The following is a 26,757-nucleotide window of genomic DNA, read 5'->3' as shown; positions in this document are numbered from 1 at the left end:
TTCCTGTAATGATCATGGCCTTCTCAGAACTTGATTAGAAAACTTATAGTTAAAGCAAATGTTTGAAGATTCCTTTAGCCTGACTTAGATGGTTAGGTTAATTACTACTAAATCCAAAGCGCCATCGTGTGGAGATTTCAACAAAACTTACACGTCGCCTTTGAAGTCATTGTCTTAAAAATAATTATAAATTTGAATTCTGTTTATTAAAAAACGTGTATTAATTTATGTTTGGGTCAGACAATAGTTTCAACATTATTAACTTATTAGTTTTATTTTCTCTTTATTTTAATTATCAACTAAGCGGTTTTGTAGCTGCAATCGCATCTGCAAGTACCCTATAATATGCATGCTATTAACTTTTGTCATTTAGTATGTTGCGCACATTTGTTAGATTTAAAATTCCTACGTTGATGGGAAAAAATGTTGATCCTCCAGACGATGTGTTGTCATGCAAGAGGCGGTGACCCGTGATGACCCCCGTCCAGAGACACACACAATCCTTTAGCTTCGCGCGCCACCGTGAGTCTCCTCTGCATCACTTCACACGAGACATTCAGCATTGTTCGTGCATCACAATAGAGCATCCTTAATATTCAGAAAAATCGTCTGAAATCATATATAAATATACCGCTCACTGCATAAATGTGTTTCCCCTTATAAATTTATCCTAAACATGAACGCTAGTCATGCTCACTAGAGGGAGACATAGAAGTTAACTAAACTCTTCTTTTTTAGAAAGAAAGAAAGAAAGAAAGAAAGAAAAAGAGCACTTTTGATACACTTCTCAGATCTCACGTTTCGTATAAGCCAGATTTAACACTTGATCATTTATGTGGAAGAGTTTTCATTTTTCATTCTCAGTGAAAAATGAAATGCATAAATTGTAAGCTAATAAAGCTAATGACTAGCAATAAAGTTTATTAAAAAACTAAAAGTGTGTTATATAGGTTATGGTCAACAGAGAATGTGTAATTATTGATGTAGCTAGACTAATTGTAGCCTACTTAAACTTATCACATATTTTTATAACTCATATTTATTAGGATACTAATAGATGAATACATGATGTATAGAGAAAAAAAAACCCTGAATCTTCATCCGTTTTATTAGTGAACAGCGCAGTTTATATTTATCAACGTCACAACAGTGCGTATGCAAATTTCCCCAAAAATAGCCAATTAAACTCAGTCTTTTACTTCGTACGAGTGTAGATATGAAACGGGTGTTCTGATTGGTCGAGCGCCCGGTTTCTATCTGAAGACAGCTCTGAGAGCCATACACGCCTCCAATTAACAGCTGTGTGGACGCTACAGTTACACCATTCAGGTTTGTACAGTTCTTCCTTAATTTTGGCTGGATTTATATTATTATTTTAGTAGATGGAAACGAATAACTCTTGAAAACATCCAAACCGTGCACATTAAATACATATATTACGGAGAAAACCGTTCAAATTCAAATTGGGCGTCACTACATCTGCTCAACCTCATATGCTTGCTCAGTTTGACACATAAATGCAGCGATGATGCCACGTTTGGGGATGTTTTCATGCAGCGAGTTCTTTTTGAAGCAGAGTAACGTAGTGGTGGGACGAATGAACAGACTCATTTAGGTTCAATCGGTTCTTTTGAACAGTTCGTTTCAACCATAGACTGTAATGGTTTCAACCGGTTTCAATGCAAAATTACTTCTGACGTGCAGTTGATGCATAGTAAACACTACGCCTGGTGTAAATAATATGTAATAATAAATCGTACTGAATGCTGCTCTGGTCTGTGTGTAACTCATACAGTTCCACTGCGCTTTATGTGTGTAATTTCTAATATGAATGCTATTAAAAGTAACTTCCCCATCAGTCAAAATCCAAGGTTCACTCCAAACGATTTATACCATCAGCACAGTCATTGGTCGAAATTACATAATCAGTAATTTGTTTTTTGTTTTTTCAGTAAATGAATTGATTTATTAGCTTACGAACCGTTTGGGGCCAGTTCCGTCCAAATCGTGATCTAATAGCGCAGATTGTTTTGTAAACAGGTTCAACCGATTCGTTGAAAAGATCCGACTCAAAAGAAGAAATCACAATCACGAATTGGACCGAGCAAAGCACGAGCGAACGCAGCAAAGAGCGCTTCCACATCTTGTGTATTAAGCAGAAAAAAATCCCCACAATATATAGCTAGGTATAAGTGTTAACCCAACATGCATTTACTTGGCAGTGGCACTCTTTTATCAGTGATGGCTGAAGTTCAGCGGAGGTTCGTGTGAAGACAAAGAGAGGGGCGGAGATGGAGCGTGTCTGAGACGCTTGTCGGTGCTTCGCGAGCTCCATTGTTAGATAATTAGTTAATACAGAACGAAATCGGACATGGAAACAATGCAGCGATTGTGCTCGGCATGTTGTCGCATCACTTCGTGTCGTGTTACCTTCCATTTGCTTTTTTGCCCATATGAATTATCAATGGTCATCATCACAAATTATTGGCGTCATCATGAACTATGAAACATTTAACCTGCAATGCCTGACATGCAATTTATATGATGCAAAAAAAAAAAAAAAAAAAAAAAAAGTATAAAAGGTTCAGAGAGAACATCCAAATAGAACATAGTTATGCAACAGGTTTGCAGAAGAGAAGACCTCTTAACACAGTTAATTTGGCCTCATTTTGTTGATGCAGTGGCTGAAAGATGAACTTATTTTTGGATCATAATCACATCAGGGGAATTTTATTTATGTAATTAATTAAAATTTACTTAAAAAACAGTTCACACTTTCCCTCTATTTTAAAAAAGCAGAAGAGATAATGTAAGAATTAATGTCAGATGGGTGAAGTTTTGCATGAAACAGAAAGACATATTTGTATATTTTTTTCAATATTTTTTGTCTTTCTTTGTGGTAGGGTAAGAAACGGTTCTCACAGCTTGTCTGCTCGATGACTGTTAGATGACTATCATTCTCATCAAATCAGTTAAGTGCATGATGTGTGTGTATGTGTGTGTGAAACAAAACGTGATAGTGTGTGAATATGTTGTGATTTTAAACTAGGGTTGTGGTGTATGAGCAGCAGACTCACTCAGGAATGTTCGGAATTCTGGCCTTCTAGCAGTCTGAGGTTATGCTGTTTTCATTTCCTTCTGTTTTTCTCATATTCACGCAGTTTGTTCTGCATCTTCAGGGTTTGTGGTCACGTTAACCTTCTTTCAAAGTTAAGATTACATAGAAATTTTAACTTCTTGTTCTTTGTATTGATATTTGCATATTCTATAGTCAATTTCGAAAGAATCTGTTAAATGTTTTTGTAAAAGCACCTGTCTCGAATTTCAGACCTTCCATTTCTATTGTAAGTTTTTCTTCTCACAAAAGCCAAAACTGCCCTCTGGGCTTCTATAGAAAATGGTTTGTATTATGTGCTGCTCCACTTTTATTCTTGTTATAGAAAGCTAGGTGTTGTTCAGCTAGAAAGAGTTTAAACATGATCAAGCCCATTTCCGACCATAATCTGTAGCCTGGTCTGTCTTTATTTGTAGCTTCTGGACGACTAACTTCCATGAAATAATGAGATTCATATAAAAACTCTGAAAACATGTAGAATGAGATCATAGAAAAATACAAATATGGTGTATATGTGAACACACTTGTGTCTGTCATTTAGACTTTTCGATGACTGGTGAAATAAGCTTAATGTAAGTAAGTAGTTGGGTTGTGAATGCTGTTGAATGCATTGCAGTTTTAAGGAATAGGAGTGGGTGCCATCATAATGACTTCAAACAGCTAATAAAAACAAAACAATAATCCACAAGTGATCCAAATGACTCCAGTCCACCAATTATAAACTGCGAAAAGCTGCAGGTTTGTAACAAAATCCATCAAGACATTTATGTCTCAACTGAATTGTGTCAATCACTCAGACATTGTCATATATTGTTTATCGGTAATTTATCCATGAAAGCTATTAATATATTGTATACATATTTTATAAAACTAATGGACAAATAAAATGATAGTGCTCCTCAATTATATTTTGGCTGTTGTTTTTAAGATTACCTGTCTGTTAGATTGCATTGCTCTTTCTTCTCTGATTATCAATACATAGACGGACAAAAACATCTATCTAGATCAGTGTGCATTAGCTGTCTTTCCTTCAGGGAGCCCATGAATATTTCAACAGCTGCTATGATGCCCTGACAGACAGGAAATCTATGTGACAAGATTTTTTATTAATTTATTTATCTATTTTTTAACCACAATCCTTATTTTAAACAACATTCTGAATGGGCCGCTGTCGGAGTTCTGCAGTTATGCAGATGTCAGTTTTATGAGATACAATTGCTGGACACTACATGTTAGGATGGGATACTAAGGGCCAAATGTCCAGTTTGACTTCTCAGAAATGTAAAAAAGCAGTGCTGCTGTAATGCAGAAAAAAATAAGCCATTAAAAGGTTTGACATACAAGCATGCCATTCCAATTAAAACGGAAATGGGATGATCTTTTTATAAAACTGCAAATAGCTTTTATGTCACAGTCTGATAAAATCATCTATATATATGTGTGTATCTCCACTCACCGGCCACTTTATTAGATACACCTGTTCAATTGCTTGGTATCACAAATTGCTAATTAGCCGATCACATGGCAGCGACTCAATGCATTTAGGCATCTAGATGTGGTGAAAACGACTTGCTGAAGTTCAAACTGAGCATCAGAATGGGGAAGAAAGGGGATTTAAGTGGTTTTGAACATGGAATGGTTGTTGGTGCCTTCTGATCTGCTGGTATTTTCATGCACAACCATCTCTAGGGTTTACAGAGAATGGTCAGAAAAAGAGAAAATATCCAGTGAGCAGAATTTGTGTGGACAAAATGCCTTGTTGATGTCAGAGGTCAGAGAAGAATGTTCAGACTGGTTAGAGATGATAGAAAGGCAACAGTAACTCAAATAACCACTCAATCACAATCAAGGTATGCATAATACCATCTCTGAATGCACAACACTTCGAACCCTGAAACAGATGGGCTACATCAGAAGACCACACCGAGTGCTGCTACTGTCAGGTAAGAACAGGAAACAGAGGCTACAATTCCCACAAGCTCACCAAATAGAAGATTGGAAAAAACGTTGCCTGCTCTGATGTGTCTCAATTTATGCTGCGACATTCAGATGGTAGGGTCAGAATTTGGTGTAAAGAACTTAAAATCATGGATTCATCCTGCCTTGTCTCAACGGTTCAGGCTGCTGCTGGTGGTGTAATAGTGTGGGGGATTTTTTTTCTTGGCACACATTGGGCCCCTTATAACCTTGAGCATCATTTAAACACCACAGCCTACCTGAGTATTGTTGCTGAACATGTCCATCCCTTTATGACTACAGTGTACCCATCTTGTGATGGCTACTTCCAGCAGGATAATGCACCATGCCACAAAGCTCAAATCATCTCAGACTGGTTTCTTGAACATGACAATGAGTTTTCTTTACTCAAATGGCATCCACAGTCAACAGATCTCAATCCACTGGAGCAGCTTTGGGATGTGGTGGAACGGAAGATTCGCATCATGGATGTGCAGCCGGCAAATTTGTGTGATGCTATCATGTCAGTATGGACCAAAATCTCTGAGGAATGTTTCCAACATCCTGTTGAAACTACGGTGCGAAAAATAAAGGCAGTTCTGAAAGCAACAGGGGGTCCAACCTGGTACTAGCAAGGTGTACCTTATAAGTGGCCTGTGAGTGTATTATATTATTATTATTATTATTATTATTATTATTATTTTTGTTTGTTTGTTTTTTGACTCATTCCAGAGAGAATACTTTCGTATATCATTTTCATCAGTGTTTAGTTCCATTTTGCAGGTAGAGAATATTTCTTTCCTGTTTTTGTGTGTTTGTTCCATCATGACTTTTTATGGCATTTGCACATTCACCTTGACATGTCCAAGCTTTTACAGAACTACAAACGTGTGTGTGCAAGTGTGTGTCCGTCATGAGTTTGGTATCCTGAGTCCCATTTGTCAGAGCAGCTGTTTGTTCTAGCTTCTTTTTCTCTCTCTCTCTCTCGCTTTCCATTGGGTTCCATTTATGTGACATAATGCTTTACAGAGCTTTCTCAGCCTAAAGTATCTTTAATATCTCAGTTGTTTCTCTCATTCAGCTTTAAGAGTAAATGCAGAACCCTTTGGTAGATTCTCCTGTTGCTTAGATGTTTTTGAAAATTAGTTTCTTGATTTGTATTTAATTTAAAAAAAATTCAAAAAAAAAAAAAATTGTTGAAACGTGAGAGGTCAAGTTGTTACTTAAATGAATCCTCATTAAAGGTTTTTAATGGATGTCAAGTTTTTTTTTACACTGTTAAAGAGTAGGATTCTCATGCTAAACATGGCCAAAAGTTTCAAAAAACATTTGGACGGTTTTCTGTGCCAAATACACACTTCCGGGTTTCTTACAAGTTTCAGTTGTGTGAGTTATAAAAAGTTCCTCTGGCTTCTGCCGTTGGACTTCCTGTCTGTCTCACTGTCTTTCTCCCAGTGGGCTGATTGTAAGTGTAGCTCTGTCATTGGTTTATACTGTCTGCAGCCCAAGTATGGAGAGAGGTTAGTTTTCACTTCAGGGACAAGCACTGTCAGTCCTGCCATGTGATCAGCATGACATTTGCCATCTGTGAGCCAGATACACACAGCTGCTGGCACTAACATTTACACACACATTCCATCAATTTAACCCTCTTAGAAACAGACTTATGTGGACATAAGCAGTACATCTTTCAGGAATAACTCAATTCCACAATCTACAGGCACACAAAGATGTTTAAACCTTTAATGATGTTAAAAAAGATTTTTAAAGTGAATTCAGAATACAGTGTTAAATATCTTATAAAAACCATTGAACCTGCACCAATAACTTATAGAAAATTATTTTCTGCCACATAGGGAATGTTTTTTTTTCTCTTTATGTTTGTTAATTACTGTATTGTGTTTAAGTAGCAGAGTGTGTGAGCTGCCACACATCTCTAGTTCTCGTATTAAAGAGCAGATCTGCTACACGACTGTTCATCATCAGGAATTTCGCACACAAACACAGCAATGTCAGCTCTTTGGATTGGATTTGTGTGCTTATGTTTCTGAGATAAGAAAAGCAACAGTACGCTTTGTATTGACGTGTGGAATGCCAGCAACTCCATGTGTTTTGATGCATTTCAAAAGACCCACTTCATACACACACGCACACACATACACACGATTGCATCTGCTAAAACAGACTACAGGGTTTAAAGGGGTCATATGATGTAGCTAAAAAGAACATTATTTTGGTAATTTGGTATAATGAAATGTTTATGTGGTTTAAGGTTTAAAAAAACATTATTTTCCACATACTGTACATAATTGTTTCTCCCCTATGCCCTGTTTTGTTGAAATGCGTAATTTTTTTTAACAAAGCTCATCGGTTTGAAAATTGATGTGAGCTCTGATTGGCCAGCTATCCAGTTCGTTGTGATTGGCCGAATGTCTCAAACATGTGTCGGAAATGTTACGTCCCTTACCATACTGTGATGTGTGTCCTGGTCAGAACACCAGTGCGACACCCTCACGAAAAATAACCATGGTTTTATATAGTAAAACTGAAGTAACCCATGGTTTTTTTGGCATGTTGACTACCATTTGTATATCCACAGATATACTACAAATACCATGGTTATACTATGGTTAATTTAGCAAAACCATGGTTAATTTGTGGTTACCATGGATTAACTATAGTAACCATGGTTAATTTTCGTAAGGGCAAGACAAAAATAATAAAACCCATTACAAACAAGCCATTTATTGCTTCCAGTGGGGGCATAATTACAGATTATAATGACTTGTCTTTTTATGCGTTACGTTGCATCACGCCGCGTAAACATAAAACCATGTCTGCATTTGTGATTGAAGAAACGACAAACAACAAGCACAACTCCTTTAAACATGCAAACATACTTTCAGACTGTGAGTCAGAACAGCTGGCATTGTAGTCTACACTCCCAGGATCAGGAAAAAATCCTCCATAATATGTGCTGCAAACACTCAAATATTTGGGTTGAACTGTTCAGGAACAGTGTTGTAAATACAAACCCGATTATTAAAAAGTTGGGACACTGTACAAATTGTGAATAAAAACTGAATGCTATGATTTGGAAGTTTCAAATTTCAATATTTATTCACAATACAACATAGGTGACATATCAAATGTTTAAACTGAGAAAATGTATAATTTTAAGGGGAAAATAAGTTGATTTTAAATTTCATGGCATCAACACATCTCAAAAAATTGGGACAAGGCCATGTTTACCACTGTGTGGCATCCCCTCTTCTTTTTAATAAATGACATAAAAACAGGGGCGTTTGCGTTATGATGTGGTGGGCTGCTGTGGGCCAGAAAGCCTGGGCAACTTTTTGGTCCCCGTCCGCCGCTGAATGGCACACCCCTATCCAAAAAAACAACCAGTTGTATTAATAATGTTATCCTGAGTGTAAAGTGTTACCAGAATTTGTTTTAATTAAGGTGAAAAATAAAATTTTTGTGTTTAATGTATTTGTGCTGATGTTGAAATGGATTTTAAAACATATGGTATCGAAAAAAGTATCGTTAGGAACCGGTATCGAAACTGAGGTATCAAAATTGGCACCGGATCAAAATATTTTGAACAATAACCAGCCCTAGTACACAGTACTGGGGGAGGTCAAGGCAGTCAGAGGTGAGACTAGTTGGCTGGAATTGTGAATATAACGCCGATAAATATTGGCGAACCCCAGAAACCGCTGTAGGGCCTTACGGGAATCTGGACTTGGCCAATCTATTACAGCCTTAATCTTGTCAGGATCCATAGGTATTCCCTCAGACGAGACGATGTACCCTAGGAAGGGAACAGACTGCATGGAATACGCATTTCTCCGCCTTGACAAAAGCCCATTCTCTAGTAATCTCTGGATCAATTGTCAGACCTGTTGCAGGTGTTCTTGGATAGATGAGGAAAAAAATCTGTATTTCATCCAGGTAAACATATATAAACTGATCTACCATGTCTCTCAACATGTCATTCATGAGTGCTTGGAAAACCCCTGGTGAGTTGGAGAGCCCAAACTTCATCACCAAGAATTCAAAGTGCCCTCTAGGGGTGTTAAAGGTGGTTTTCCACTCATCCCCCTTCCTGATGTGGACTAAATAATAAGCGTTATGTAAATCCAGTTTTGTGAAGACGGATGCTCCCTGTAACCTCTCGAATGCTGAAAACATCAATGGCAAAGGATAGGTATTCTTTACCGTGATGTTGTTCAGCTCTCGGTAATCAATACAAGGTTGCAGGGAACCATCCTTCTTACCAACAAAAAAAAGAATCCCGCCCCCGCTGGAGAAGAGGAAGGGTGGATGAACCTCGATGCCAGAGAATCAGAAATATATTTCTCCATGGCCTCCCTGTCCAGAATGGAAAGAGAGTAGAGTTTGCCTTAAGGCGGGGACTTACCAGGGACTAACTCTATGGCACAGTCATAGGGACGATGCATATCTGACGTGACCGGGGAAGGATAGGAAGTTTCAGGTGATGTGTAAGGCTAGTGTCAATTAAATTACCTTCGGCTCCTGAATCCAGAAGGGCGTGACAGGTGTGAGTGTTTTTGGCCCACCGCAATTTCACCGGAAGGAGAGTTGAAGATGTTGAGGACTTCCCGACAGAGATCCCACCCGATAGTAGCCTCAAACGGGCGGACTCTTTTACCGGACATGTGAGCAGAAGATGTCCAGAGCCACCGCAGAAGGGGCACAGTCCTCGGCACCTCCGCCTCTCTCTCTCCTTCCGGGACAGTTGAGCTCTACCCACCTGCATGGGTTCGTGATCGACAACGGGACTGACCATGTTCTCTTGGCTCGAGTTGCCACCCTCCGGGGTACTTAGAAGGCGTGTGTGACTGAGAAGTCGTGTGTGACTGGTCTTTGCCCCCAGTCGGTCAATCCGAGCGTCCACATGGAGTGCCAAGTTGATGAATCCGTTGAAGCTGGTTGGCAACTCGAAGAGGTAGATCTCCTTGTGAACACGGTCAGCCAACCCATGCAGGAATATATTCCTCTGAACCTCCTCGTTCCACTGAGATCCGCGAGCTCACAGGCCGCTTCCTTGCCGGCCACGGCCCGGTCGAACACCCTCTTCATCCCTCAGAGAGGGAGTGGAATGAGTGGTTCTCGGGGATGTCCCGGGGAACGGACAGTGCGGGTGGCGCAGCGGGAGTGGTCAACTGATGGATTTGCTGGGTGAGCTCAGACACCTGTGTCACCAGCGCTTGGACCGTGCATCCGGTGTTGACTATGCTCTCCAGCTGCTGATCCATGCGGTTGAACGAGAGAACTAGAGAATCAGGAAGTAACACTTGGGACTGCATGCAACGCTCTGACAAACACAAGACGAAAGACGGGGCAATAAGTAGGGAATGGGTAATGAGTTGCAGCTGGTGATAATGAAGAATAAATGGAGACGCCCACAGGAAACAATCAGTGTTGACGCAAGACACACACTCACTCCACCAACATAGTGCAAAACCCGAGGCTACGGTTTACCAACCGTGACTATTATATAATGCCAAATAGAACAATATTGGTACAAATGTTTTAATGTTGATGTAAACCGTAATATACTACTTTTCAAAAAGACTTGAGTTAAATAATTTGTAATAATATTTCACAATATTACTGTTTTACTATATTTCTTGAAGTGTAAATGTGAGAGGTCTGAATATGAAACAGTGCATCAATGTCACACAGACCTCTGAGTTGAAGGTGTTATCTGCATCACATTAACAATTTTCCTCACAGGATTTATCACTTAATTTCACCCTCAGTGTGAAGAACAAGTGATTTCAGATATCTTATCAGCAAACACTTCACTGATACAAAGAAGCTGCCACCCTTTAGAGGAGATTTTCTACTTTGTTGTTAGAGCAGTGAGGTCAAGCTGCAAAAGTCTCTAAGGTCTCAGCTGAATGAAGGACCCTCTTCCTGTCTGTAATTGGTCCACTTCCATGAGGAGAGACTGTACAGAGAAACACAGCTAGAGGCTATGGGCCGATGCAGCTGAAATATTTATTGCCTTTTTTATTATAGCCCCATTTTCTGCTCATATAGAGCTGTCACTATCAAGGCAGAGAAATCAAGGATAAAATGAAAGACGACCATATATATAATTGTGAATTTGAAGTCTACTGTATCAAAAAATACATGTTCATTCAATTATTCTTCAACTAAAGTCTCCTTCTGTGTTTTCTTCTTTCAGACGTGAGTAAGCTGAATTGGCAGAGCCATGCAGGCCCAGGATCTGATCCGGCACCTGCGGATACCTGAGCTGGACGATTTGAGGCAGTATGTGCGCAGTTTACCCACCAACACCCTCATGGGCATGGGCGTTTTCGCTGCCATCACCACATACTGGCTGGCCACCCGTCCCAAAGCACTTAAACCACCCTGTGACCTCGCCATGCAGTCCGTGGAAGTACAGGTAAGTGTCAGAATGCTTTCTCAAAAGTTTTACACCGCAAAACCAATGAAAATCAATGGTGAGGTGAAATGATCCAGGGTAGGAATAGTCTAAATAGTAGAATAGTATAAAATTATAAATGTGTATAAAATACATTTTACTTATCTTTTTCCAGCCCACATAAACCGGAAGGACCCTTATGATCTACATGTAAAACAAAAAAAACACCATTTAGATGATAACATTAATACTCTGACATGCAATGAAGTGGTCACTGTTTTATTTTGAGATTACTGACCATTAATTATGCCTTCATTTGGCAAAGATAGCAAAATACACATTGCACTTTAGGATATCTTGTTTCAGTGTTACTAACCCGTTGAATGTGTTTTGACGCAAAATTGAAACTTTTGGAAATCAAATGACTAATTCTTCACTGGAAATTCTCATTGTGACCACCTGGTTAAAAAAAATTAAACAAAAAATAAAATAAAATAAAAAAATGGATTCCCTGAAGATTGATTAAAAAACTAGTGCATTCTGGTTTCCAACAGTTACTTAGCAGCCATGGCTTGCAAATCCACCAAGGACATTTTGTGTTTTTTTTTATCATTTATTTTTACATTTAATCATTTAGCAGACGCCTTTATCCAAAGCAACTTGATGAAAACAATAGAAACAACTAGAAAAGCTTGAAAAAGTGTGTACACTACCATTTGAAAATAATACTTTAATTCAGCAGGCACATTTATGGGGAGAAAAAAAAAAGAGATTTCTATAAATGCTGTTATTTAGAGAGCTTTCTTTCAAAATCAAAGAATCCCTAATAAACAACTAAATAAATAATAATAATACAAAATATGTTTTAATGGTTTCCACAAAAACATTAAGCAGCACACTATTTTTAACATTCTTAAAACTGATGATGATTAACCATTAAATCATCATGTGACACTGTTAATAAATAAATAAATAAATATATATATACATTATATATATTCATGCCTTTGGCCATCACTTTTATCCAAAGTGACATTGCATTGAAGGTATAGTTACGGGGAAGTTGTGGCCTACAGGTTGTGGGTTCGAGTCTTGGGCCGGCAGTACCACGACTGATGTGCCCTTGAGCAAGGTACTGAATCCCCAACTGCTCCCCAGGTACCTCAGTATAAATGGCTGCCCACTGCTCCAGGTGTGTGTGTTCATGGTGTGTGTGTTCACTGCTCTGTGTGTGTGCACTTTGGATGGGTTAAATGCAGAGCATGAATTCTGAGTATGGGTCACCATACTTGGCTGAATGTCACATCACTTTAGTTTGCATTTTATCAGTCCTTGTTTTCTCTTGGAATCAAACCCATGTTTAGTGCCATGCTATACTTGTTTGAGCCACAGGAATAAAATAAAATAAAAAAAATTACAATAATATTTTGTAATATTACAGTTGTTACTGTATTTTCATCAAATAAATGCAGACTTTGTGAGCAAAAGAGACTATAAAAAACATAAAAGCTAACTTGCTAAAAACAGTTGAATGGTAGTGTATGCATGTTGAAAACACTGGGACAGCCAGGTACAGTTATTTTTAGAGTGGTCTTTTTTGTATCACATTTCTCTACGTCATGTTCTGTCATCACATACTTTTTAAGTGTATAGCAGTTTTTTGTGTATATGTTTAAGTGCACAGACTGTAACCTTGCTTTGGATACAAATAATAACAGCTTCTTTCACCCAGAAAAGTATAATTGTAGATGCATGTCCTTGATCTCTGTCTCTGTCTTTGCCTGAAAGAGTTGTGTATTCTCATCATTTCTTGTATGTTTGCTATGGTAACACCCTGAAGCATGTTGGCAGCAGCTATAAAGCCAGTCAGATCCACTGGACAGCTATCATCTGTAAATTCCTTTAGCATGAAGTCTTCCTTCCCTCTGATGTTAATGGCCTAGTCTTTTTCTTTTTTCCTTTTTTTTTTCTTTTTTACAAATTCTAAACCTAATTCTGCTGTAAGCATTGTTTATGCATAAATGATATTAATGTTTAGTTCTAGTCATCAAATTTAATGGGCATTATGGCATTACAAGTTTTCTGATGTACATTTTAAAACCACTGTTTGCTGCACTGTTTCTGTTCATGCTTTTCCAAATTAGCTGTCTGGTGGGAAGCGAGCAGGAGTGGTTTTCCCCAGAGTAAGGAGTTATTTGATTGTTTGGTTCATAATACCATAGATTTTTGGCTTTGTTTTTCAGGGGAGTGGATATGCGCGTCGGTCTATTCTACAGGACAGTGACACATACATGACATACTACTACAAAGATGCTCAGACGATGTATGAATTTTTCTTACGAGGACTACGAGTGTCAAGTAAGTCAAAAAGCTGTTTGCCTCAAGTCCTTAAAAATCAGTAGTTCACCCAAAAAAGAAGCTCTTTTTTTGTCATCATGTTTAAAATCTTATACATTTTTGTGTTCTATTTTTATAGATAATGGTCCTTGTTTGGGATCTCGTAAACCGGGCAAGCCATATAAATGGCTTTCATATAAAGAGGTTAGATTTCTATAAAGCAAAATTGATTTGAAACCTTATTCCAAAACTAGTTTAGCCTTTTTTCTGTGGATGTTTATTGAACCCTGTCTGGTTTGCAATTTATCATATATGGCTGTGCATTTGAGTAAGTTATGTATTTTCGTATGCTGTTCATGTGTGTAGGTAGCAGACAGGGCAGAGTTTGCAGGTTCAGCATTACTCCACAGAGGTCACAGTCAAACAGGAGACAAATACATTGGCATCTTTGCCCAGAACAGGCCAGAGGTAATCACATGCACACAGACACAGATTTCTGAAGTTGTCAACCTCTAACATGATGGTTTTGATGATCAAAATATCATGTAATTAATTACTCGATTACACATTGATGGACAGGCTTGATTGCTACATTTATTGCTTTGCTTATACAAGTTTGCAAGTCTGTTTAATTCAATATAAGATTACCAAGTATGTACATCCCACAACTGATTAAGTTTTCTGCACATTTCTGCAGTGGACGATTTCAGAGCTGGCATGTTACACATATTCACTGGTGGCAGTGCCACTGTATGACACACTTGGTACAGAGGCCATCAGCTATATCATTGACAAAGGTAAGCCAGCACACAGCATTTTTGTCCCAATTCTGTGCAGTAGTTTAAAATTTCCCTTATATACATTTTTAATTCTGCAAATAAACACTAGAAAAAAATAAAATATTTTAGTCAAAATAGTATGTAGCGCCGATTCTGTGTCCCACTCTAGAAAAAAGTGTTTTGTTCACTGTAATAGAAAATCCTATTAATTAGAGCATTAGTAATCCTATTTCAATCAAATGAACTCTTGGAATAGTTTTACCATGATAATGAATATGACAAAATGAATATACTAGGTCTTGGATGGCTAGAGCAACTATTCACGCTGCTACTGCAGAGCATACATCTTATAGCAGATCTAGACAGGTGGAGCTGGGGGAGGTGGAGGGTTTAGAGGAACTCTGATAGGAACGCTGCAGGGCCAGCTTACAGCAAACACTGAACCAGGCTATTTAAAAGTTCAGCAAGCGACCTGATTGGGTAATCGAATCTGTTTGAATCAGCAGAGGTCAGTCCAAACATGTACAATCTTGATGGGATTAGATTGCTTCTAAAGAATCTATCAGCCTTGCGCCATTCAGCCTGAACTTGATATTATATAAATAATTTTAAAATGCTTCCTATTTAATCCCATTTAAGTATTTAATTAATCACCAGAACTCATTTTAATTTAATTTGGAGATTTGAAAGAAGTTGGAAATTGTGTTGACATTGTGACATGTTGTTGAAAATGTGAGAGATTTGTAACAGAGCCTGTGTTGTAGCCACCATCTCCACTGTGATCTGTGACATCGCGGATAAGGCTCGTCTGATCCTGGACTGTGTGTCTGGCCGGAAACACAGCATCACAACCATAGTGGTCATGGAAAACTATGACAGTGAACTGACAGAACAAGCACAACAGAAAGGCATTGAGATCCTGAGCCTCGAGGAGCTTGAGGTTTGATTAAACACACATACACACACACACACACTTAGACGCCCTTGGTAAGCAGTGATCCCATTAATCTTGTATTTGTGCTTCACTAAATGAAGTCTTTCTTTTGGCAGGCTATTGGCAAAGTGAACTACAAGACACCCATTGTGAGTAAAACAGAGCGCTGTATTCATTTACAGACTTGTAACTTTATATGTGAATAGTGAATTTATTATTTGTTTGCTTTATTATTGCTGTTTTGCTTAATGGTAATTTAATGCATCTTAGTTTTGATTTTATTTCTAGCCCCCTAAATCAGAGGACCTTGCACTGATTTGCTTCACAAGTGGAACTACAGGTAAAAGGGTTTATATATGTATTTATATATGCATTTAATTGTAATTAAATCGACATAATTATTTTGATAATTTCAAGATTTTCAGTGAATAACTACTATTCCTGTAGAAGGCTTTAGAGGACTATGTTTTTGTTTTGCTTTTCATTTTGGAGTTTGACAACCCTAGTCCAAATTCATTTTAATTAATTTAAAAAGAAAAACTAATACATTTCTTCAAAAATTCACAGGAAAAGAAAGAATTTTGCAATATTTTGTCATTTTAGTGCTCCAACCTGAAGAATAATAATAATGTTTTTTTTTCCCAACAGGAAGTCCAAAGGGAGCAATGATCACACATGGAAACGTTGTTTCCAATTGTTCTGCTTTCATTAAAGTTACAGCGGTAAGCCAAGAGTTTTTTTAAGGCGTGCGCTATAAATTCGAAAACTAAATTGTAGTGAAACATTTTTGGGAAAATGAGCAAAAATGACAACCAGTGAGATTTCTGGGACAGATCATATCTGGGAAGTTTTTAGGAGCATCTTCCCTCAATTTTGTTTATCACTTAAGACATGTTAGTAAATGTTTTCTTCAAATCAAGTTCTGTCTTCCTGTTATGTTCACCTCTTCTTGTGCCTCATTTCCTAATTTAATGATCTGTTTCCTGTCTTGTGTTGATGTATTTGTGTATGTGTGTGTGGTTAGGGGTTGTTGAAACCTAGTCCTCAAGATGTTCTTGTCTCCTTCTTACCGCTAGCGCATATGTTTGAAAGAGTAGTAGAGGTACGCTGCATTTCACACTGCACATGTGTGTGTGTGTGTTTTACAGGTTCACTGCATGCTCAACCAGACAGACATTCACATTTCTTACCTGCCACTAGCACACATGTTTGAGAGAGTGGTCGAGGTATGTATTATGCATGCACATTGTCATTAAACAATTGTTTCGATATTTTCTATACAGTTTGTAACAAACTTAGTTTGCAGCAGTGGCGTAGCCAGGGGAGGGGCCATGGGGGCACTGGCCCCTCCTGAAAACTGATTGGCCCCCCAGTGTGCCCCCACCCTTCTACTTGTCTGTCACTCACAAATTCAGATCATAATCTTTCAGTTTAGTAAATAACTCATGATTGCGTCGCGATGCTTCTCAACGAGGACAAAGAATAGCGAGCTGCTGTTTTCCAACGAAAAAAAGCACACGATAAGTTGATCTATTTTATATAGCTTATGTTTTTCGATTAGCGAGATGACCAAGATGCTAATCATTATATTTACTATGCTCCTCTGATGCTGAATGTAAAAGGGGTTTACTGCGTTACGATTTACTTATTTTTCGGCCCAACGCGCCGATATAGGCAACAACGCAATTTAAAGCAATGGTTTAAAAAAAGTATAATTGCAATTCTAATAAAGTCATTATTGAAACATGCAGTCGATTAGCGACTTTTTTCACTTAAGTGAGGTTACGAAACAAATCGTATGACGTTTATCTAACGCTCCACACTTGAGAAAAAAAAAAAAAAAAACGCTGCACACTTGAGACTTTTTTTCCAGTCTATGGGTGAGACACATGCAAAAACATCGTTTTTTTACTGGTCAATTTTGAGATTTGGGGCTGTTTGTCTTCAATAACATGTCTTCTTTCAGACTTGTGGTGAAAAAAAGTCCAAAATACACAAATAGGTCTTTATTTTTCTACACCTTTAGTCTAGTTGCGTCTGTAGATTTCTCATAAATTCAGTTGGTGTTCTAAATCACCATAGTGCTCCGCGATTGCTGTCTGCACCCTGGAAAGCTCTCTCTCCCTCCCTTCACAGAAGTTATTGACAAAACGTCATTTGATGACACCCAGAAACATTCTCAAATGAAAAAAAAATCATACATAAATATTTATTGCATGATTAAATAGCAAAATAAATAACTAATACTAAAATAACACTGGACTAATTAAGCTATTCTAAACTATTTCTATAGGATCCACATATTTTACTTAAACTAAAGCTACCTTTTTGAACAAGTAGCTATCTAACAAAGTATGGATATATGATATTTTTAAATCAATATGCTCAAGATTAATTAGCCTTAACATAAGTAGATGTTGTTTATTCATCAATGCAAATTTACTGCAACTGCTGCTATGCAAATTGAATGGGATGTGGATAATAAACAAAAACAATTTGTTATATTAAATTTATATTAGTTATATTAATTAATTAATTGTGTATTTATTTCTATGAATTATTAATGCTATTCTGCATTTATATAAATAAGGCTATTATATATATATTATATTATTATTATTATTTGTGAGTTGTACACTATTCATACATTGGATTCATTTATTTATTACAGTTTTTCTTTCACTTTTGTAAAGTGAAAAGTTAATACAAATTGTATTTGATTGTTTTGATTTAGAGCAGTGAATAACTAATAATATGGTAACACTGTTTATTACTGATTTTAAAGGTTACTGAACTCTTGAAATGATTTGGATATACAGTTCAAACAACACAAGATTGGCCCCTCTGTATTAATCGTGGCCCCTCTTGTGCCCCCCAGTTGAAAAAATCCTAGAATCGCCCCTGGTTTGCAGTGTACTTAAAGGGATAGTTCATCTAAAACTTACTCACAAGTGGATCCTCTTCAGTAAATGAGTGCCGTTCAGAGCCCATACAGCTAAAAAAAACATCATAATAATCCAAAAGTAACCCACATGACTCCAATCCATCAATTAATGTCCTGTAAAGTGAAAAGTGGTGTGTTTGTAAGAAGTTTTTAAAAGCCTCCGGCAGAGTCTTCCATCCATAATGCTTCCTCCAGCGAAAGAGTCAACTCCTCTAAATCAGGGGAGAACATGCACAGATCATGCAGCATTTACAGTCAAAAACTGTCCAAAATAGTTCTAAACAAATATGTTTGTTGAATTTGATGTGAGAAGACATGAACTTTTTCACTGGAGGATGTGTTATGTATTATGTACTTGTCTTCTGGCCAGAAAATGGATTTGTTTCTTACAAACAGAGCTGTTATTGTAATTTCTTGACTGTATTTGTGCCTACATAGAAACGAACTGGCATTATATTCTTGTTGCTTAATTTATTTTTGTGTATGTAGGGTGTGCTTCTGGTCCATGGGGCCAAGATTGGATATTTTCAGGGTGATATCCGTCTGTTGATGGATGATTTGAAGACTCTTAAGCCCACTATATTCCCTGTAGTGCCCAGACTACTCAACCGCATGTTCGATAAGGTATTTGTGTTAAGTTTACACACGTAAACTGTTTGCATTGAAGTCTGTACTTAAATACACCCGTGATCTTTGCTCATTATACATTTGTGTGTTTGCATTAAGATCTTCGGACAGGCGAACACTCCTCTCAAAAGATGGCTTCTGGATTTTGCCACCAGCAGGAAAGAGGCGGAGCTTAAAAGTGGAGTTGTCAGGAAGGATAGCATGTGGGACAAACTGATCTTCAGCAAAGTGCAGGTAACCAGATGAAATGGAGAAAGAGTGTGTAGAGCCCAAGAACAGAACAATCAGATGAAACCATAGAGCGCTTATAAAGACTCTGTTGCCTAGCAACACACAAATTCCAAAATACTCAGCATCCAAATGTCTGACATTTATGGAGAAAAAAACAAAACAAACAAAAGCAAATCAAGAGAAATCACATCTCATCCAAAGGCTCGTTCACATCAAGGTCAATAACTATGAATGTGAAGTTTAAAGCTCATTCTAATTCTATAAGAACATGGAAGTCAAGTCAAGTCTGCTTTATTGTCAGCTCTTCCACAGTACATACATACAGAGAATCGAAATTGTGTTACTCTCAGACCCCTGGTGCATACAGATAACACTAACAGTAGAGCCTAAAAATCTAGATCAAATATAAAATATAAGAATAAGGGATATAAAAAAAAGACATAATAAAATTAAAAATAAAGTTAAATAAAGCAGCGCAAGGCACATGGTAGATAGAGTGCAAATCAGTGAAGTGAACAAACAGTGCAGATAAAAGATTTTTGGTGCAAAGAAAGAAACTTATTCAGTCTGATGAATGGACAAAGGGCTCAACAGCAGTTATTTTATTTAACTGACTGATGAGGTAGTTGAATGACATCAGTTCCGTGGTGAATGAGGTAGTGAGCAGACCAATGCTGCACAAAGTGACTGGTGCATGTTATCGTATGTAGGGGGTGGGGAGTGTAAGGACCTGTGGACGTGTGATCTGGGGGGGGTTCATAGTTCAGTGGTGCCTGGGGCAGAGGGGGGGGGGCAAGTTCGGGAACGAGTTCAGCTTCAGCCTGATGGATGAAGCTGTCCTTCAGTCTGCTGGTCCTGAACTGTGATGCAGAGGGCTTTACGTGTGAGACGGGTTCCATAAATGTCATGGAGGGAGGGGAGAGAGACACCAATGATCTTCTCAGCTGCTCTCACTATGCGTTGCAGAGTGTTTCGACAGGACGCCTTGCAGGCACCATACCACAGTGATGCAGCTCGTCAGGATGCTCTCGATGGTGTCTCTGTAGAAGGTGTACATGATGGGGGGTGGGCCTCTGGCTATTCTCAGTTTGCGGAGGAAGTAAAGGGAGAGGTCCTCTGTAATATGCACACCCAGGAACTTGGTGCTGCTCACTCTCTCCACAGTCGCACCGTTGATGGTCAGAGGAACGTGCTGAGTGTGCGCTCTCCTGAAGTCAACAACAATCTCCTTCATCTTCTCCACGTTCAGAGAGAGATTGTTGTCACTGCACCATCCGGCCAGGTGGCTCACCTCGCTCCTGTAGTTTGTCTCATCTTTGTTGCTAATGAAACCCACCACAGTCGTGTCATCCACAAACTTAATGAAGAGGTTGGAGTTGTGTGACGGTGTGCAGTCGTGGGTCAGCAGAGTGAACAGGAGAGTGTGATGGTGGTGGATATGTTGTTGCCGACCCGTACTGCCTGAGGTCTTCCAGTCAGAAAGTCCAACAGCCAGATGCACAGCGAAGTGTTGAGCCCCAGCTGGATCAGTTTGTAAATGAGCTGTTGTGCTGTTGATGATTGTGTTGAAAGTTGAACTGAAGTCTATGAACATATATGAAGCATTCTGACGTATGAGTCTTTTTTCTCTATATGTCTAAGTCCTCACCACAACTATAACAATATGGATGCAAAGGAACAATATTGTTGGAATCCTTTTCAGAATGAGCTTTTTAGCTGATGAATGATCAGAATTCACCCAAGCACTCAAAGTGACAGATGACATAACTGCAGAGTGTGTTGGTGGGAATGGAAATTATATTGTTTATAGTAACATTCATAGTTGTCAGTTAGCATTCTTGGTATTTTGTCAAGTTTTTGAAAAATGTTCCAATGCTCACCAAGTCTGCTTTTGTTTAATCAATAATAAAGTTAGATTATGAAATAGTATTATAACTGAAATCACTGTTTTCTATTTGAACACATTTTAAAATGTAATTTATTCATGCGGTGGCAGAGCTGAATTTTCAGCATTGTTACTCCAATCTTCAGAATCACACGCTCCTTCAGAAATCATTCTAACATGCTGATTTGCTGCTCAGCTCAGGAAACATTTTTTTCTCATGAAAACCATTGTACTATTGTGTATTATTTTTGTGGGAGGTGATTCATTGTTCTTCAGGATTCTTTGATTTATAGAAAGTTCAAAAGAACAGCATTTATGTGAAGGTTTTTTTTTTCCACCCAAATACCACAATATTAAGCCATGCTATAAATAGATTAAAAAAAAAATATATATATATATATATATATAAGAAGCTTACAGAGTTGTTCTGCTTATGTCGAATCTACAATAGCTTGTCCAGATCTCTCACCCAGATATAAAATGTGATTGTTAATTAATTGAACTAACCTTTTAGTAATTGAACTAACCTTTTATTAACATAACACTCCAAACTGAACTGTGACAACTATTTTCTGCTACTTTGTATACATAAATCTGTCTCCTGTGACCCTGCAGGCCAGTCTGGGTGGACGTGTGAGGCTTATGATCACAGGATCCGCTCCGGTCTCTCCCACCGTCCTCACTTTCCTGCGAGCAGCGCTGGGCTGCCAGGTACACACACACACACACACACATCTCTGTTCTCCTGCTAATCAGGATTCCCACAACTGGTTTTAAGGTTATTGTTTTTTTTATTTATTATTTGTACATTCCTGGGTATCTTAATATTTAAGACTACAGTAAAATGCATATATGCACATTGTACATCCCTGTACATCTTAATATTTAAGACTACAGTTTACACTCATGCACATTATTTTGCGTTCTATATTTAATTCTACAATATACATTTTTTTATATTTTATTCTTATATTTTTATTGTTTACTTTTATTTCATTCTTACATAGCTTTATTTATGTATATTTTCATCTGTGTTGTTTTCTTTAATAATTGCACTGTCCATGGAGCGGACCTGACTCACATTTCACTACTGGTTATATATGCTATATATAATTTTGTATGTGACGAATAAAAATCTTGAATCTTGAATCTTGAATCTCTTGAATCTATTCTTTTTTTAGTTTTATGAGGGTTTTGGGCAGACAGAGTGTACTGCAGGCTGCACTATGTCACTTCCTGGAGATTGGACAGCAGGTAATACAGTGTCAGTTTACTGTACACATATTAACACACAAAACCAAACAGACACACCTTGGATGATGTACACTACAGTATAAACAACCTGCGCAGTAACACACACTTTCCTGGTCTCTGCTCTCAGGTCATGTGGGAGCACCACTGCCCTGTAACTTCGTCAAGCTTGTGGATGTGGCTGAGATGAATTATTTTGCAGCAAATGGAGAGGGAGAGGTTTGTCAACAGTTAAAACATTGAATTTTAAAGGAATATTCTGGGTTCAATACAAGTTAAGCTCTTTGGTGTTTTCCACAGGTGTGTGTGAAAGGATCAAATGTGTTTCAAGGTTACCTGAAGGACCCAGAGCGAACCTCAGAAGCCATAGATAAAGACGGCTGGCTGCACACTGGAGATGTTGGCAAATGGCTTCCGGTAAATTTCACATCTTCTCAGCACTTCTGCTGCTTATTTAGTCTCATTTGTAACTTTTTTTTTTTTTTTTTGTCTCCCAGTTCAGTACCAATTTAATCATTGTCCTTATTTCTGCAAGTCTTCTACTTGATTCAGTGAATCAGATTTTAAAATGAACTGACATCAACCCAGTGACTGACTCACTAACCATATTTAGTATTCATTTTACCCTTTACAGTTTTCTTTCGAAAAGCCTCTTATGCTCTCATAACTGCAGCATAAACACACGCTAATATAATTATTGTTATAGTTATCTTTATGGTTATCATTCTTTCAGTGAAAGGGCCTTAATTTATGAGTAAATGTCTTGTATTTTATGCTCACCATGTATTCTAAAAAAATTATGTCCAAGACTATTTGTTTTAGAATTCTTTTAAAAAAATGTGCATATTAATGCTTTTGAGTCCACTGAAACTCATACTTGAAACCTCACAAGCTCCTGTCAATACAACTGTAGATAAGTGAAGCATTTAAGTTTTGTACATTTTGAACATATTTTCAAACTAATACTTTATTCTCTTTTAAGAGAACAGAACCCTTCCCCCTTCTTTTAATTAGTTAGTGAAGTTGAGTATTTATTGTTTTAGAATGGGACTCTGAAGATTATAGACAGGAAGAAACACATCTTTAAGCTGGCTCAGGGTGAATACATCGCTCCAGAGAAGATTGAGAACATCTACATCCGCAGTGACCCTGTGGCTCAGGTCTTTGTACATGGAGACAGTCTGCAGGTGAGAGACGGGACTGAATGACTGTGGCTTCCTCATAGCAGTGAATCAGAGTGTGGATGTGCTTTCCCAGACACCAGCCAGTGTCGGCCCAGAGCAGGCCCACATCTGGATTTCATGCGGGCCGGATCTGGGCCAACACTATGTTGCTGTCTGGTTTGACATATATATGTGTGTGTGTGTGTGTGTGCTATTATAGATCATTGGAGTAAACCCGTCCTGTGTGTCTTTGTAGGCTTGTTTAGTGGGAATTGTGGTTCCTGATCCAGATTTTCTGCCCGGATGGGCAAAGAAAAGAGGCATTGAGGGCTCCTATACTGAAATGTGCAAAAGCAAGGTACAACACTTTGGATTTGGATTCATATTTGATGAAATATGAGGACTTGTACCATCCCTGACTTCTGATATTGTTTTAACCAGGAACTCAAAAATGCCATCCTGGAAGATATGATTCGGCTAGGGAAAGAAGCTGGACTGAAGTCCTTTGAACAGGTTCATGTACAAAACCAACTCTTTTACTTCTTGACAACTCTACCACAAATCACAAACCTTCACATACTGTAAAAATGTTTTACACGATTTATCTGTTAACTTCTTATTTGGTTTTATCTGTTGTGAATACTGATCCACATGTCAAAATACAGAAGTACTAGAGCAAGGGTCTTTTTTCAACCAGGGTCTGTGGACCCCTGGGAGTCCGTTAAATTTACAGTAGGGGGTCCATTAACTCATAAATAACACCAGGAATGTTCATGATATTTCAATTTTTATATATATATATATATATATATATATATATATATATATATATATATATATATATATATATATATATATATATATATATATATATATATATTGTTGATATGTCCTATAACCTTAGAAAAATAATATTAATAAATATTACAATTATTTTAGAACAATAATATATTATTATACTTATAATATTTAAGCTTTGTTATATAGTATTAACATACTACAAATTATTGTATATATTTTTTTTTTATTAAAATCTCTGTGTGTGTGTGTGTGTGTGTGTGTGTGTGTGTGTGTGTGTGTGTGTGTGTGTGTGTGTGTGTGTAGGTGAGAGACATTGTCCTGCACATGGAAATGTTCTCTGTTCAGAATGGACTTCTCACACCAACACTGAAAGCAAAGAGAGCCGAGCTGAGAAACCACTTCAGACAGCAGATTGACCAGCTCTATGCTAAAATCAAAATGTGAACCGGTAGAGAGACGCCATCTACACCGAGAGTCGCTGAACTAGAACATACTTGAGTTGTGGTGATGATAATGAAAGGGGTGCTCCAGTTCTGTCGTGTTGTTGTGAGGGGGAGAGAAGGAGAAGGGCCATTGTATCTGGTTCTTTTGTCATGTGCCACAGTCATCTCAAAAGAGGTGAAGGATAGTCCTGCCAGCGATGCACATACCAAACATGTCATGAGCCCTGCTATTCACCTGCAATGACAGATCAAGAAAACTGGAAATGAACCACCTCAATGCCTTAGGTCAGCGAATGCCTCCAGTCAAATAACCGAGAGCACACCTGCAAGATCATATACAACAGAACAGACTGAGACCGCTGATATTCATATGCCACAAAGTGCTGACATGTTTCTGATTTGTTAATCCAAGTGCAGATAATTTCCTTAAAACTTATTTAAAATATAGTTATTTCTATTAAACTTCTGTAATGGATATGTATCAGTGTTTACTATTTAAATGTATGCTTTTGATTGTAAGTCACAATGCTTTTGTTATTGTAAACTTAACCTTGTGTTAAAAAAAAAAAAAAAACATATATATATATATATATATATATATATATATATATATATATATATATATATATAATATTTTTTTTTTTCATATCTGAATTAATCATTTCCATTGAAATTGACAGTGAAATGACATTGGTTCACACAAATTAGTTCCTGTCATACTCCGATTCCACTAACAGCACTTTGAAATCTCAAATGTGCCTCTCTTCTGGAGATTAACACGTGTATATAGGTTATCTATTTATATTTGTACATCTTTATTGTATTCTGGTTCATGTAAATTGTGCAAACAGTTATTTGTAGCATGTAGTTGTTGAAGAGAGAAATAAACTGATGGCATTCTCTTAATAGTGTTTGGGTTCCTGTTCATTAACTTTGGTAATGATCCCAGTGCCTGTATTTAAAAAAAAAAAAAAAAAAAAAGAAGAAAAACAAGAGCACTGCATAACTGATTTGCAGTATTTCTGGTTTATATTTTGCAGAAATAGAAACCTATCGCGATTTCTTTGATCAATTTTGCGATTTTGAATTTAAGCACGATTTTCACACACACAAATATGATTTACAGCCATAAATACACTCAGTATGAATTTGAATCATATTTCCAAAAGAAAACCAATTAGAGCTTTATCAGAAAGTTGTCAAAATAATCACCAAGGTGTGACAAAATGTCTAGACATATGGCAGAAAAATAAATCACGTGTCCACTGATCTCTTTTTTTCCTTTTCGCCTTGCATTGGTCATAGAACTCATTGTAGCGGTACATATATATAATGTCTAAATTATAAATCAAAATAAATATCTGATATGACTTAATGTATAATTAGCATAAAACAAACAATATAATTCACATTCTCAACGATTAAAGATTAAAGCTGTGGAAGGTAACTTTTGACGCTCTAGCGGTTAATAAACAGAACTGCTTGCGTCTTGTGGAAGAACATCGTGGCCGGAACTACTTCTCTCTGTTTATGTCTATGAAGAATTATAAAGGTACTGGGTTACTCCGCCGCGGTACCCCCGAAGCAATCTAAAATAGTCCGAATATAAACACTTATTATAGGTGCACCCTAGTGATTCAGGACAAGCTAAAAACACGGTTTGGAAAATGGATTCATGGTGTACTCGCTTATTATAAACATTTTTCTACATTTTGAACACAAACAAAGTTACGGACTGCAGCTCTGATTGGTTGATTTCTTACCGGGAGCGGATGACTTTCTGCAAATGGCAATAGGACCACTGGGAGGAGCCAGAGGAGCTTGATTTTTTTTTACAGATTATCTGTCTCATATTCTACTGTCACGA

General features: G+C 37.6%; 1 protein-coding gene across 3 annotated transcripts; it reads left to right on the top strand.

Moving 5' to 3' along the window:
* The first annotated feature begins 1,232 nt into the window (after positions 1-1,232).
* On the top strand, positions 1,233-25,446 carry acsl1a (acyl-CoA synthetase long chain family member 1a). 3 transcript variants are annotated; one of them, XM_026203857.1, is made up of 22 exons: positions 1,251-1,329; positions 2,904-2,971; positions 11,295-11,516; positions 13,739-13,853; positions 13,972-14,036; positions 14,199-14,300; positions 14,530-14,629; positions 15,376-15,551; positions 15,662-15,694; positions 15,834-15,885; positions 16,194-16,267; positions 16,694-16,771; positions 18,979-19,113; positions 19,216-19,350; positions 21,848-21,943; positions 22,414-22,486; positions 22,614-22,702; positions 22,784-22,900; positions 23,527-23,670; positions 23,903-24,004; positions 24,088-24,159; positions 24,751-25,445. In XM_026203857.1, exons 3-22 carry the CDS (start codon positions 11,322-11,324, stop codon positions 24,889-24,891), a joined length of 2,094 nt encoding a protein of 697 aa, XP_026059642.1. In that variant the 5' UTR covers positions 1,251-1,329; positions 2,904-2,971; positions 11,295-11,321; the 3' UTR covers positions 24,892-25,445. The 3 variants fall into 3 exon arrangements, with proteins under 3 accessions (XP_026059643.1, XP_026059641.1, XP_026059642.1); XM_026203858.1 differs by lacking the exons at positions 2,904-2,971; positions 16,694-16,771 and adding an exon at positions 16,570-16,647 and having other exon boundaries at positions 1,233-1,329; positions 24,751-25,446; XM_026203856.1 differs by lacking the exon at positions 2,904-2,971 and having other exon boundaries at positions 1,233-1,329.
* Positions 25,447-26,757: the final 1,311 nt, after the last annotated feature.

This window comes from Carassius auratus, chromosome 26 (genome assembly GCF_003368295.1).
Source record: "Carassius auratus strain Wakin chromosome 26, ASM336829v1, whole genome shotgun sequence".
NCBI lineage: Eukaryota > Metazoa > Chordata > Actinopteri > Cypriniformes > Cyprinidae > Carassius > Carassius auratus.
The sequence above is the reverse complement of the archived record's forward strand: the minus strand, read 5'-3'. Positions and strand labels throughout refer to the sequence as shown.